This window comes from Oncorhynchus mykiss, chromosome 6 (genome assembly GCF_013265735.2).
Source record: "Oncorhynchus mykiss isolate Arlee chromosome 6, USDA_OmykA_1.1, whole genome shotgun sequence".
Taxonomy (NCBI): domain Eukaryota; kingdom Metazoa; phylum Chordata; class Actinopteri; order Salmoniformes; family Salmonidae; genus Oncorhynchus; species Oncorhynchus mykiss.
This window is the reverse complement of record NC_048570.1, coordinates 17,223,852-17,236,440: the sequence shown is the minus strand read 5'-3', so window position 1 is coordinate 17,236,440 and position 12,589 is coordinate 17,223,852. Positions and strand designations below refer to the sequence as shown.

General features: G+C 40.8%; 2 protein-coding genes across 3 annotated transcripts in view; one reads left to right on the top strand and one right to left on the bottom strand.

Moving 5' to 3' along the window:
* Positions 1-10,876, bottom strand: part of med27 (mediator complex subunit 27) — a 93,290-nt gene extending 82,414 nt beyond the window's left edge. Inside the window, exons 1-2 of one of the 2 annotated variants that reach the window (XM_021605363.2) lie at positions 10,624-10,876; positions 6,473-6,617 (exon numbers count right to left, since the gene is read on the bottom strand). In XM_021605363.2, the coding sequence (XP_021461038.1) occupies positions 6,473-6,617; positions 10,624-10,826 (348 nt within the window). In that variant the 5' untranslated portion in view covers positions 10,827-10,876. The remainder of the gene's footprint in view (positions 1-6,472; positions 6,618-10,623) is intronic. The other variant, XM_021605362.2, reaches the window with a different exon arrangement.
* Positions 10,877-11,760: 884 nt separating this feature from the next.
* Positions 11,761-12,589, top strand: part of ntng2a (netrin g2a) — an 82,334-nt gene continuing 81,505 nt past the window's right edge. The window contains exon 1 of the mRNA XM_021605360.2: positions 11,761-12,302. The gene's annotated coding sequence lies outside the window, so the exon portion shown is untranslated. The remainder of the gene's footprint in view (positions 12,303-12,589) is intronic.

Sequence of the window (12,589 nt, the reverse complement as noted above, 5' to 3'; positions counted from 1 at the left end):
GATGTTTTGGGGCTGTTGCTGGGCAACACAGACTTTCAACTCCCTCCAAAGATTTTCTATGGGGTTGAGATCTGGAGACTGGCTAGGCCACTCCAGGACCTTGAAATGCTTCTTACGAAGCCACTCCTTCGTTGCCCGGGCGGTGTGTTTGGGATCATTGTCATGCTGAAAGACCCAGCCACGTTTCATCTTCAATGCCCTTGCTGGTGGAAGGAGGTTTTCACTCAAAATCTCACGATACATGACCCCATTCATTCTTTCCTTTACACGTATCAGTCGTCCTGGTCCCTTTGCAGAAAAACAGCCCCAAAGCATGATGTTTCCACCCCCATGCTCCACAGTAGGTATGGTGTTCTTTGGATGCAACTCAGCATTCTTTGTCCTCCAAACACGACGAGTTGAGTTTTTACCAAAAAGTTCTATTTTGGTTTCATCTGACCATATGACATTCTCCCAACCTTCTTCTGGATCATCCAAATGCTCTCTAGCAAACTTCAGACGGGCCTGGACATGTACTGGCTTAAGCGGGGGGGGGGGCACGTCTGGCACTGCAGGATTTGAGTCCCTGGCGGCATAGTGTGTTACTGATGGTAGGATTTGTTACTTTGGTCCCAGCTCTCTGCAGGTCATTCACTACGTCCCCCCCGTGTGGTTCTGGGATTTTTGCTCACCGTTCTTGTGATCATTTTGACCCCACGGGGTGAGATCTTGCGTGGAGCCCCAGATCGAGGGAGATTATCAGTGGTCTTGTATGATTTCCATTTCCTAATAATTGCTCCCACAGTTGATTTCTTCAAACCAAGCTGCTTACCTATTGCAGATTCAGTCTTCCCAGCCTGGTGCAGGTCTACAATTTTGTTTCTGGTGTCCTTTGACAGCTCTTTGGTCTTGGCCATAGTGGAGTTTGGAGTGTGACTGTTTGAGGTTCAAACAGAAGTTCAAACAGGTGCCATTAATACAGGTAACGAGTGGAGGACAGAGGAGCCTCTTAAAGAAGAAGTTACAGGTCTGTGAGAGCCAGAAATCTTGCTTGTTTGTAGGTGACCAAATACTTATTTTCCACCATAATTTGCAAATAAATTCATTAAAAATCCTACAATGTGATTTTCTGGATTTTTTACTCTCATTTTGTCTGTCAGAGTTGAAGTGTACCTATGATGAAAATTATAGGCCTCTCATCTTAAGTGGGAGAACTTGCACAATTGGTGACTAAATACTTTTTTGCCCCACTGTATCAATAACTGTATTTCTTGATTTCAATATCATTTTCAATATCAACAATTTGAATGTTTATATCAGTAATTCTATTTTTTTTATATCAAAATGTAATTATCAATAACATATTCCAAAAATATATATTAAACACTGAATAATTAGAATTATTGATATCAAACATTACAATTATTGAAAGATATAATATGATAGATAAAAGATTGTTATAAAAATAGATTTATTTATATCGATACATCTATTTTTTTAATATCAGAATTGCATAATTCCACACTGACCACATTTTCCCTTAAATTAAATAACTTGCAAGTGGCAGAAGCCATTCATTTGTTTATGTCCCTGTTAGTGAGCATTTCTCCTTTGCCAAGTTAATCCATCCACAGATGTAGCATATCAAGAAGCTGATTGAACAGCATGATCATTACACAGGTGCACCATGTGAATGTTCAATTCTCTACTGTAAGCCATCTTAGAGAATTTGGCAGGACGTAGAAACGGACTAAAAACCTCAGACCACTTGTAACCACGCCAGCCAAGTACTCCACATCCGGCTTCTTCACCTGCGGGATCGTCTAGGACCAGCCACCCGGACAGCTGATGAAATTGAGGAGCATTTCTGTCTGTAATAAACAGCCTTTTGTGGGGAAAATCCCATTCTGATTGGCTGGGCCTGGCTCCCAAGTGGCTCTCCCAGACCCACCCATGGCTGCGCCCCTGCCCAGCCATGTGATATCTATAGATTAGGGCCTAATTTATTTACTTAAATTGACTGATTTCCTTAAATGAACTATAACTCAGAATCTTGAAATTGTTGCATGTTGCGTTTATATTTTTGTTCAGTATAAATCAGCAAAAACGTGGCAAAGCAGCTTACTTTTTGTCTTGGATACAAAGTGTTATGTTTGGGGCAAATCCAATACATTACAGAGAATCACTCTCCATATTTTCAAAAATAGTGGTGGCTGCATCATGTTATGTAATCGCTTGTAATCGTTAAGGACGGGGGAGTTTTTCAGGGAGAAAAAATAAGCTGAATGGAGCTAAGCACAGGCAAAATCCTAGCCGGAAATCTGGTTCAGTCAGACACTGGGAGATGAATTCACCTTTCACCAGGACAATAACCTAAAACAGGCCAAATCTACACTGGAGTTGCTTACCAATACAACATTGAATGTCCCTGAGCGGTCTAGTTACTCGACTTAAATCGGCTTAAAAATCTATGGCAAGACTTGAAAATGGCTGTGTAGCAATGATCAACAACCAATTCAACCGAGCTTAAAGACTTTGAAAATAATAAAATGGGCAAATATTGTACAATCCAAGGTGTAGAAAGCTCTACAGACTTAGGCAGAAAGACTCTCAGCTGTAATTGCTGCCAAAGGTGATTGCAACATGTATTGACTCAGGGGTGTGAATACTTATTTAAATGAGATATTTCTGTATTTCATTTTCAATATATTTGAAAAAAAAAATCTAAAAACATGTTTTCACTTTGTCATTATGGGGTATTATGTGTAGATGGGTGAAAAACAGTTATTTAATACATTTTGAATTCAGGCTATAACAACAAAATGAGGAATAAGTCAAGGGGTATGAATACTTGATGAAGGCAATGCATCTTCCTTAATGAAGATACGCTACATTGCGTTCTCTTATCTATATAAGAGCACTAGGAGGGAGTCGTGTGTAAGGGAAATAACGTTCATTGAGTTATTTTCTTGTGAAAGCCAAGTGATCAAAGGAAGCCAAAGTACCCCAATGAAAATGGACATTGAAAATGGGGACATGGGGTTCAAGATCACTTCATGCACAAGTGTATCAGATACTGGAGTGGGAGACATCTGTGCATTCTCAACAGGAAAGCCCTGGACTTTTATATTAGGCTACATCAAACATTGTGACTGGCTCCATCACAAGAACTCCAGAACATGGTCAGAAAACTGTCACAGTGATACATAAAAATCGTATTTCTAAAACAATATTAGTCCACAATGGTGACTTAGTGAGCACCCTTTCCAGTGCGAAATAAAGGCAACAGTCACCCTGAAATAAAAATAAGCTAGATACACTACCGTTCAAAAGTTTGGGGTAACTTAGAAATGTCCTTGTTTTCCATTTATTTATTTCACCTTTATTTAATCAGGTAGACCAGTCGAGAACAAGTTCACATTTACAACTACGACCTGGCCAAGATAAAGCAAATCAGTGCGACAAAAACAAGAGTTACATAATAAAGTTACATATAAACAAACATACAGTCAATATCACATTAGAAAAATCTACGTACAATGTCTGCAAATGTAGTAAGATTAGGTAGGTAAGGCAATAAATTGGTCATAGAGGCAAAATAATTACAATTTGGATTAACACGAGTGATAGCTGTGCAGATGATGATGATGTGCAAGTAGAGATACTGGGGTGCAAAAGAGCAAAAAAATAACAATATGGGGATGAGGTAGTTGGGTCTCCGGCTTCAGTGATTTTTGAAATTCGTTCCAGTCATTGGCAGCAGAGAACTGGAAGGAAAGGTGGCCAAAGGCTTTGGGGATGACCAGTGAAATATACCTGCTGGAGCGCATGCTACGGTTGGGTGTTGCTATGGTGACCAGTGAGCTGAGATAAGGCGGGGCTTTACCTAGCAAAGACTAAAAGATAACCTGGAGCCAGTGGGTTTGGCAATGAATATGTAGCGAGGGCCAGCCAACGAGAGCATACAGGTCGCAGTGGTGGATAGTATTTAGGATGCTTTGGTGACGAAATGGATGGCACTGTGATAGACTGCTTCCAATTTGTTGAGTAGTGTTGGAGGCTATTTTGTAAAAGACATTGCCGAAGTCAAGGATCGGTAGGATAGTCCGTTTTAAAAGGGTATGTTTGGCAGCATGAGTGAAGGAGGCTTTGTTACAAAATTGGAAGCCGATTCTAGATTACATTTTTGATTGTAGATGCTTAATGCGAGTCTGGAAGGAGAGTTTACAGTCTAACCAGACACCTAGGTATTTGTAGTTATCTACATATTCTAAGTCAGAACCGTCAAGAGTAGTGATGTTAGGCGGGCGGGCACGGGCAGCAATCGGTTGAAGAGCATGCATTTAGTTTTACTAGCATTTAAAAGCAGTTGGAGACCAGGGAAGGAGTGATGTATGGTATTGAAGCTCGTTTGGAGGTTTGTTAACACAGTGTCCAAAGAAGGGCCAGATGTATACAGAATGGTGTTGTCTGCGTAGAGGTGGATCAGAGAATCACCAGCAGCAAGAGCGACATCATTAATATATACAGAGAAAAGAGTTGGCCCGAGATTTGAACCCTGTGGCACCCCCATAGAGACTGCCAGAGGTCCGAACAACAGGCCCTCCGATTTGACACATGAAAACATACATGAAAATATTTGCAAAATGAATAGGAAATATAGTCAAGACATTGACAAGGTTATAAATAATTATTTTTTAATTTAAATAGTAATTGTGTCCTTCAAACTTTGCTATCGTCAATGAATCCTCCATTGCAGCAATTAAAGCCTTGCAGACCTTTGGCATTCTAATTGTCAATTTCTTGAGGAAATCTGAAGGGATTTCACCCCATGCTTCCTGAAGCAACTCCCACAAGTTGGATTGGCTTGATGGGCACTTCTTACGTACGGTCAAGCTGCTCCCACAACAGCTGAATAGGGTTGAGATCTGGTGACTGTGCTGACCACTCCATTATAGACAGAATACCAGCTGACTTCTTTCCTAAATAGTTATTGCATAGTTTGGAGCTGTGCTTTGGGTCATTGTCCTGTTGTAGGAGGAAATTGGCTCCAATTAAGAGCCGTCCACAGGGTATGGCATGGTGTTGCAAAATGGAGTGACAGCCTTCCTTCTTCAAGATCCCTTCTACCCCTGTACAAATCTCCCACTTTACCACCAACAAAGCACCCCCAGACCATCACATTGCCTCCACCATGCTTGACTGATGGCGTCAAGCACTCCTCTAGCATCTTTTCATTTTTTCTGCTTCTCACAAATGTTCTTCTTTGTGATCTGAACACCTCAAACTTAGTCTATCCATAACACTTCTTTCCAGTCTTCCTCTGTCCAGTGTCCGTGTTCTTTTTCCCATCTTAATCTTTTCTTTTTATTGGACAGTCTGAGATATGGCTTTTTCTTTGTGTAACGGATGTGAAACGGCTAGCTTAGTTAGCGTGGGCGCTAAATAGCGTTTCAATGCGGCTTTTGTGGAGCGATGGGTAACGATGCTTCGAGGGTGACTGTTGATGTGTGCAGAAGGTCCCTAGTTCGCGCCCGGGTATGGGCGAGGGGACGGTTTAAATTTGTACTGTTACATTTGCAACTCTGCCTAGAAGGCCAGCATCTCAGAGTCGCATCTTCACTGTTGACGTTGAGACTGGTGTTTTGCGGGTACTATTTAATGAAGTTGCCAGGTGAGGATATGTGAGGTGTCTGATTCTCAAACTAGACACTAATATACTTGTTTTCTTGCTCAGTTGTGCCCCGGGGCTGCTTTTCTGTGAAGAGTAGTAGACAGCGTTGTACGAGATCTTCAGTTTCTTGGCAATTTCTCGCATGGAATAGCCTTCATTTCTCAGAACAAGAATAGACTGATGAGTTTCAGAAGAAAGTTCTTTGTTACAACCTTACTGTGAAATGCTTACTTACAAGCCCTTAACCAACAATGCCGTTCAATAAATAGAGTTAATAAAATATTTACTAAATAAACTAAAGTAAAAAATAAATCTAATCAATCAAAAAGTAACAACAAATGTACATTATAACGAGGCTATATACAGGGGGAACCGGTACCGAGTCAATGTGTGGGGACACAGGTTAGCCAAGATAATTTGTAAGGTGACTATGCATAAATAATAAACAGCGAGAACCAGCAGCCTATGCTTTAAAAACGTAACAATTTCGCAACAATAGGGTGGTCAGGTGTTTTTGTGGCTAACAGAGATGCTAGCATGTCATTGTAGGTCTTTAGCTAATGCACAGGAAGCGTATCACAGAGGAAACGGGAGCTACTTTATCAATGAGTTTACAGTGTCTAAAATTGGGATAATAGATGGGATACAAACAAATATTTTTAAGGATGGAGGGGCTTCACATTGACATCCGAGGAAATAGTCCACAAGATTCCAATATTTCACACAGCATGAAAGAAACTGCATTGCAGAAAATCCAGTACGCACTACGACTGAATACAGGCCTTATATTTTGTAGCCCAGTAGAAAAGCTTAGCCTACCTTGTTAGACCACTTGTAAGCCTGAAGGAGCTGACTGTACAGCGGAGTCTTGTCCTGAACTGGGTCCAGACTCAGCAGGCCACTGTTGTGAAGGGGATGACTCTCTGAAGGTCTGCCAACCAGCGTACTGAGGCGTTCCAATTCACTACGCAAGTACATAGAATAGCAGCTGTTAGAATAGGCTTGTTGTTCCCTTTAACACATCAATAAAAAGACAACAGTATAGATTCACCACAATGGAGCCAAGAAATAATTTATATTAATCATCTAAGATTTACAAGACTATCCAAAGAAAACAGCGCACATAGCAAATGCCCAATATTTTCAATTAAAAGTGCTTTCCTGTTAATATTTTACAAATCTAATGTAATTTATACTTTTGCAACAGTTTGTTTTTTTAAATATGTTATTTTTTTGGGGGGGGGGGGGGGGGGGGGGGTGCATGGTTCTACAGCATTGCTAAATATGCAAAGTGGTCCACAAAAAAAAATCTTGATTTTTCAGCATATTCCTTTTTGGGAGAATAACATTTACAGTGAGGAAAACAAATATTTAGTCAGCCACCAATTGTGCAAGTTCTCCCAATTAAAAAGATGAGAGAGGCCTGTAATTTTCATCATAGGTACACTTCAACTATGACAGACAAAATGAGAAAAGGAAATCCAGAAAATCACATTGTAGGATTTTTAATGAATCTTTTTGCAAATTATGGTGGAAAATAAGTATTTGGTCACCTACAAACAAGCAAGATTTCTGGCTCTCACAGACCTTTAAGAGGCTCCTCTGTCCTCCACTCGTTACCTGTATTAATGGCACCTGTTTGAACTTGTTATCAGTATAAAAGACACCTGTCCACAACCTCAAACAGTCACACTCCAAACTCCACTATGGCCAAGACCAAAGAGCTGTCTAAGGACACCAGAAACAAAATTGTAGACCTGCACCAGGCTGGGAAGACTGAATCTGCAATAGGTAAGCAGCTTGGTTTAAAGAAATCAACTGTGGGAGCAATTATTAGGAAATGGATGACATACAAGACCACTAATAATCTCCCTCGATCTGGGGCTCCACGCAAGATCTCACCCCATGGGGTCAAAATGATCACAAGAACGGTGAGCAAAAATCCCAGAACCACATGGGGGGACCTAGTGAATGACCTGCAGAGAGCTGGGACCAAAGTAACAAAGCCTCCCATCAGTAACACACTATGCCGCCAGGGACTCAAATCCTGCAGTGCCAGACGTGCCCCCCCCCCCGCTTAAGCCAGTACATGTCCAGGCCCGTCTGAAGTTTGCTAGAGAGCATTTGGATGATCCAGAAGAAGATTGGGAGAATGTCATATGGTCAGATGAAACCAAAATAGAACTTTTTGGTAAAAACTCAACTCGTCGTGTTTGGAGGTCAAAGAATGCTGAGTTGCATGCAAAGAACACCATACCAACTGTGAAGCATGGGGGTGGAAACATCATGCTTTGGGGCTGTTTTTCTGCAAAGGGACCAGGACAACTGATCTGTGTAAAGGAAAGAATGGGGCCATGTATCGTGAGATTTTGAGTGAAAACCTCCTTCCATCAGTAAGGGCATTGAAGATGAAACGTGGCTGGGTCTTTCAGCATGACAATGATCCCAAACACACCGCCCGGGCAACGAAGGAGTGGCTTCATAAGAAGCATTTCAAGGTCCTGGAGTGGCCTTAGCCAGTCTCCAGATCTCAACCCCATAGAAAATCTTTGGAGGGAGTTGAAAGTCTGTGCTGCCCAACAACAGCCCCAAAACATCACTGCTCTAGAGGAGATCTGCATGGAGGAATGGGCCAAAATACCAGAAACAGTGTGTGAAAACCTTGTGAAGACTTACAGAAAACATTTGACCTCTGTCACTGCCAACAAAGGGTATATAACAAAGTATTGAGATAAAGTTTTGTTATTGACCAAATACTTATTTTCCACCACAATGTGCAAATAAATTCATTAAAAATCCTACAGTGATTTTCTGGATTTTTTTCTCTCATTTTGTGTCAAAGTTGAAGTGTACCTATGATGAAAATTACAGGCCTCTCATCTTTTTAAGTGGGAGAACTTGCACAATTGGGAGCTGACTAAATACTTTTTTGCCCCACTGTATGTTAGAGTCCTTCACGTCAACAGTATCTAGCGAGCGCAACAAATGTTTTACATTCAACCAGGTTTCCATCCAACCTTTTTATGTGAGTAAAGTAAGTCAGATACAAAATGTCATGACAGGCATGATGGAAACAGAATTTTTGTTGGTAAACTTTCCAAATGTCTACAAAACAGAATATGCTAGACAGGGTGAGATCTTTCTGTGTCTGTAAAATTAATTATGTGAGAAATGTTGCTGGAAAGCTTATGCGCAAATATTGATAATAACCATCATAACAAAGTAAACTTGGAGTCACACGATGACATGTTGTGTGGTCCTCCCACTAGACTCGTTGGGAAAGCATGCAGTTTATTAGGCTACAGATTAAATAAATTGTGATGAACTTCAGTGTGGTGAAAGTGCACAGTGATGAGCTTGATGCTCCTTTCCAATAAACATTGGGGGTCTTATTCAGATGACACCATTCTGTATACTTCTGGCCCTTCTTTGGACACTGTGTTAACTAACCTCCAGATGAGCTTCAATGCCATACAACTCTCCTTCCGTGGCCTCCAACTGCTCTTAAATGCAAGCAAAACTAAATAACTGCACTACTCTGGACGGTCCTGAATATGTGGACTACTACAAATACCTAGGTGTCTGGTTAGACTGTAAACTCTCCTTCCAGACTCACATAAAGCATCTCCAAACCAAAATTAAATCTAGAATCGGCTTCCTATTTCGCAACGAAGCCTCCTTCACTCATGCTGCCAAACATACCCTAGTAAAACTAACTATCCTACCGATCCTTGACTCAGCAATGTCATTTACAAAATAGCCTCCAACACTCTACTCAGCAAACTGGATACAGTCTATCACAGTGCCATCCGTTTTGTCACCAAAGCCCCATATACTACCCACCACTGTGACCTGTATGCTCTCGTTGGCTGACCCACTGGCTCCAGGTCATCTATAAGTAGTTGCCATGTAAAGCCCCACCTTATCTCAGCTCACTGGTCACGAAAGTCATTGCCTCACCCCCCTTATCCTACCTCCTTTTGCACACACTGTATATAGACTTTCTCTATTGTATTATTGACTGTATGTTTGTTTATTCCATGTGTAACTCTGTGTTGTTGTTTGTGTCGCACTGCTTTGCTTTATCTTGGCCAGGTCGCAGTTGTAAATGAGAACTTGTTCTCAACTAGCCTACCTGTTAAATAAAGGTGAAAAAAACAACATGATGATCGTTGCTTGCTGCCATTTGACAAATAAAAATAAATCTCACTCTTTTGTCCATAATAATTTCATCTCATCATGTAGGCTATATGGCGCTGTTGGCCACAGCGCACGTGCCAATTGCAGAGTGGGCACTCGCTATATAATGGAACATTCATCAGTAGAGTTGAAAACGTGATGGAAACCCATTTAATTTTATTTGCAAAAAAAGTCTAAAAACATGTTTTCATTTTGTAATTATGGGGTATTGTGTGTAGACGAATTCAGGCTGGTTAAATGGAAACCCATTTAACTTGTGTTTTTTTTAATCAGTAGATGGGAATATAACCCCAATAGTTTTTTTTATGTTAACTACATCATCACACACAGCCTTTTATCTGCAACAAGTCAATTTGATGCAAACACATCTCTGGTGGGAAAATACGCATATTATTTTTATGCTGATTTTAGAATATTTGCATAAAAAAATGTCGCCAATTGAATGGAAACATAGCAATTGACAATCACCATGTAATGGAAAGCACTTGAGGTGTGCATGCAAGACTTGCCAGTGTGCTGGGGTTAGTTAGCTAGCTAGTTGCTATTATGCGTTTTTGAGAATTTTTGTAACGAAAAGCGCTATATAAAATACATTATTATTAATAGCTCTTGAGCACACACACAAGCTAACGTTACATATATACACGCACACCATTTCTACTTCAACAGTACATTCCTCACGGACTATAACTAAACAGCTCGCTGTCTGTTAACAGCAAATATTTCGCATTTTCTTGTGTTTACAGCTCGCTACGGCTAACGTTACTCACTTCAAGTCGCGATTCACAGACTGCAGGTTATCTTGAAACTCGGTAATAAAAACCTTTTCGCGTCCTTCAAGGGTTTCTTTGTTTTTCATCCCATCTTTCAGAGAGTCAAAAACCCTTGTTACACTCGAACGAAGTGCCTGAATAGCATTTATTGCTTGAGAAAATGCTTCTAAATTCACACCGACGTTCATTGCGTCCGCCATTTTTTCCACACGCTGGGACTGTACGTCGCATAAACAACGTCATTGATTTGGAATGCATGTAGCAAGGGAATTGTAGTTCTCTCTTCCCATATGCCCACACTTTTGCTCTCATTTGCCAACAACAGGTATAACATTTCCCCCTTAATCAATGTTTTGTTAATCATTGCTAAGTTTTCTGTCTACAAACATTGTGTTTCTGCCTGCCTGTGACAATAATTTGGCTTCATGTGAAATGTAGAAATGTGTAGGCTCTCATTGCTTTCCTCTGCTCCCAAGTGGCGCAGCGGTCTGAGGCGCTGCATCTCAGTCCCTGGTTCGAATCCAGGCTGTATCACATCCAGCCGTGATTGGGAGCCCCATAGGGCGGTGCACAATTGGTCCAGCGTCGGCCAGGGTAGGCTGTCATTGTAAATAAGACGTTGTTTTTAAACTGACTTGCCTAGTTAAATCAAGGTTAAATTTACAGCAACAAATAAAGAGTGTGTGACCATCAGGACCATGGACAGCTCAACTTAGTGTTCCTTAATAAGTAAGAAGCTCCCCTTTGCTTGATGCTATTACTTGAATTACACCTATATCCTAAAGTCGCACCTTTAGGGTTAAGCTACTTTTTCGTTTTACTGTCCATCTTAATTATTCATTAATGCAATTGTCAACAATAAAAAAGCATAAGCTAGCCTACATATTCCTCTAGAGTTTTAGGCTACAGGCCTAGACTGTTTAGAATGCATAGACTATACTTTTCAAGAGCCATAAAGGAACTTCAAGTTGTTTAAATGTAAAACAATTTGCGTTAGTCTATTGCTGAGTGAAAACTAGATATCCATATCTGCCTTGAGTGACTCGTTTGAGCTGTTCCTTTAAGCAGGACAGGTAGCCCGATCGACTCATGGGATGGTTATATTACTGGGCGGTAGATGAAGTTGCGCACCCTCTTCACAAACACGTAGTTTGCAGATCAGATTCTGATAGCCAAATATGGAGACGAAAAGAGCGCAGGGGAACAAGAGCAGTAGGGATTTTTGAAATAAGATAGTGTGTTAATGCATGGGGAAAGTGAGGTCGAGAGAGAGAGAGAGAGAAATTAAGCTATTTCCTTCTGCCCTTGAGCGCGTAGGACAAAACTGATATCGTAAAAAGTAGGGGAACATGAACAGACGCAATGCCATTCCTGAAAAAGTATTGAAATATGATATATTTAGAAGTAATCTATTGCGCGTACGGGATGTAGTCGGTATCATCATAACAACGCACTGCTTTCCTCAAAAGTATCAAACAGAAGAGAAACAAACAGAAGGGGAGAGCATCTCATCTAATCCTCTTACTGAAGGGAATACAGTTAAATACAGTGACGTTAAGCTGCTTTTTAACGACGAACCAAGGTGCAACGGCAGGCTTCCGAATGCTGACAACACTTTTGCAAAGGGTTGCACCCATGGCAGAATATGAACATTCCTACCTTCTCGGAACAATTTGGTAAGTGCCGTGCTATTCGAGTTCTACCTAGAACACGAGGAATTGATGGTGCTTATTTATGTTTCTATTAAAAACGAATTACGCCGTCAAAATGAACAATGCTTGCAATCATGCAGTAATGACTAGCCACATATTTCGTATTTCATATTACCTTTATACATTTGGAATCATAAATACACTTCAGAGAGCTTTAGAGGTTTGACATAGGCTGTAGTGTCAAAGTTGAGAACATCCGTCCCCCACCTATGGGAGTCCAAACATTTTCAAAGTTTATAGAATTAGTCACA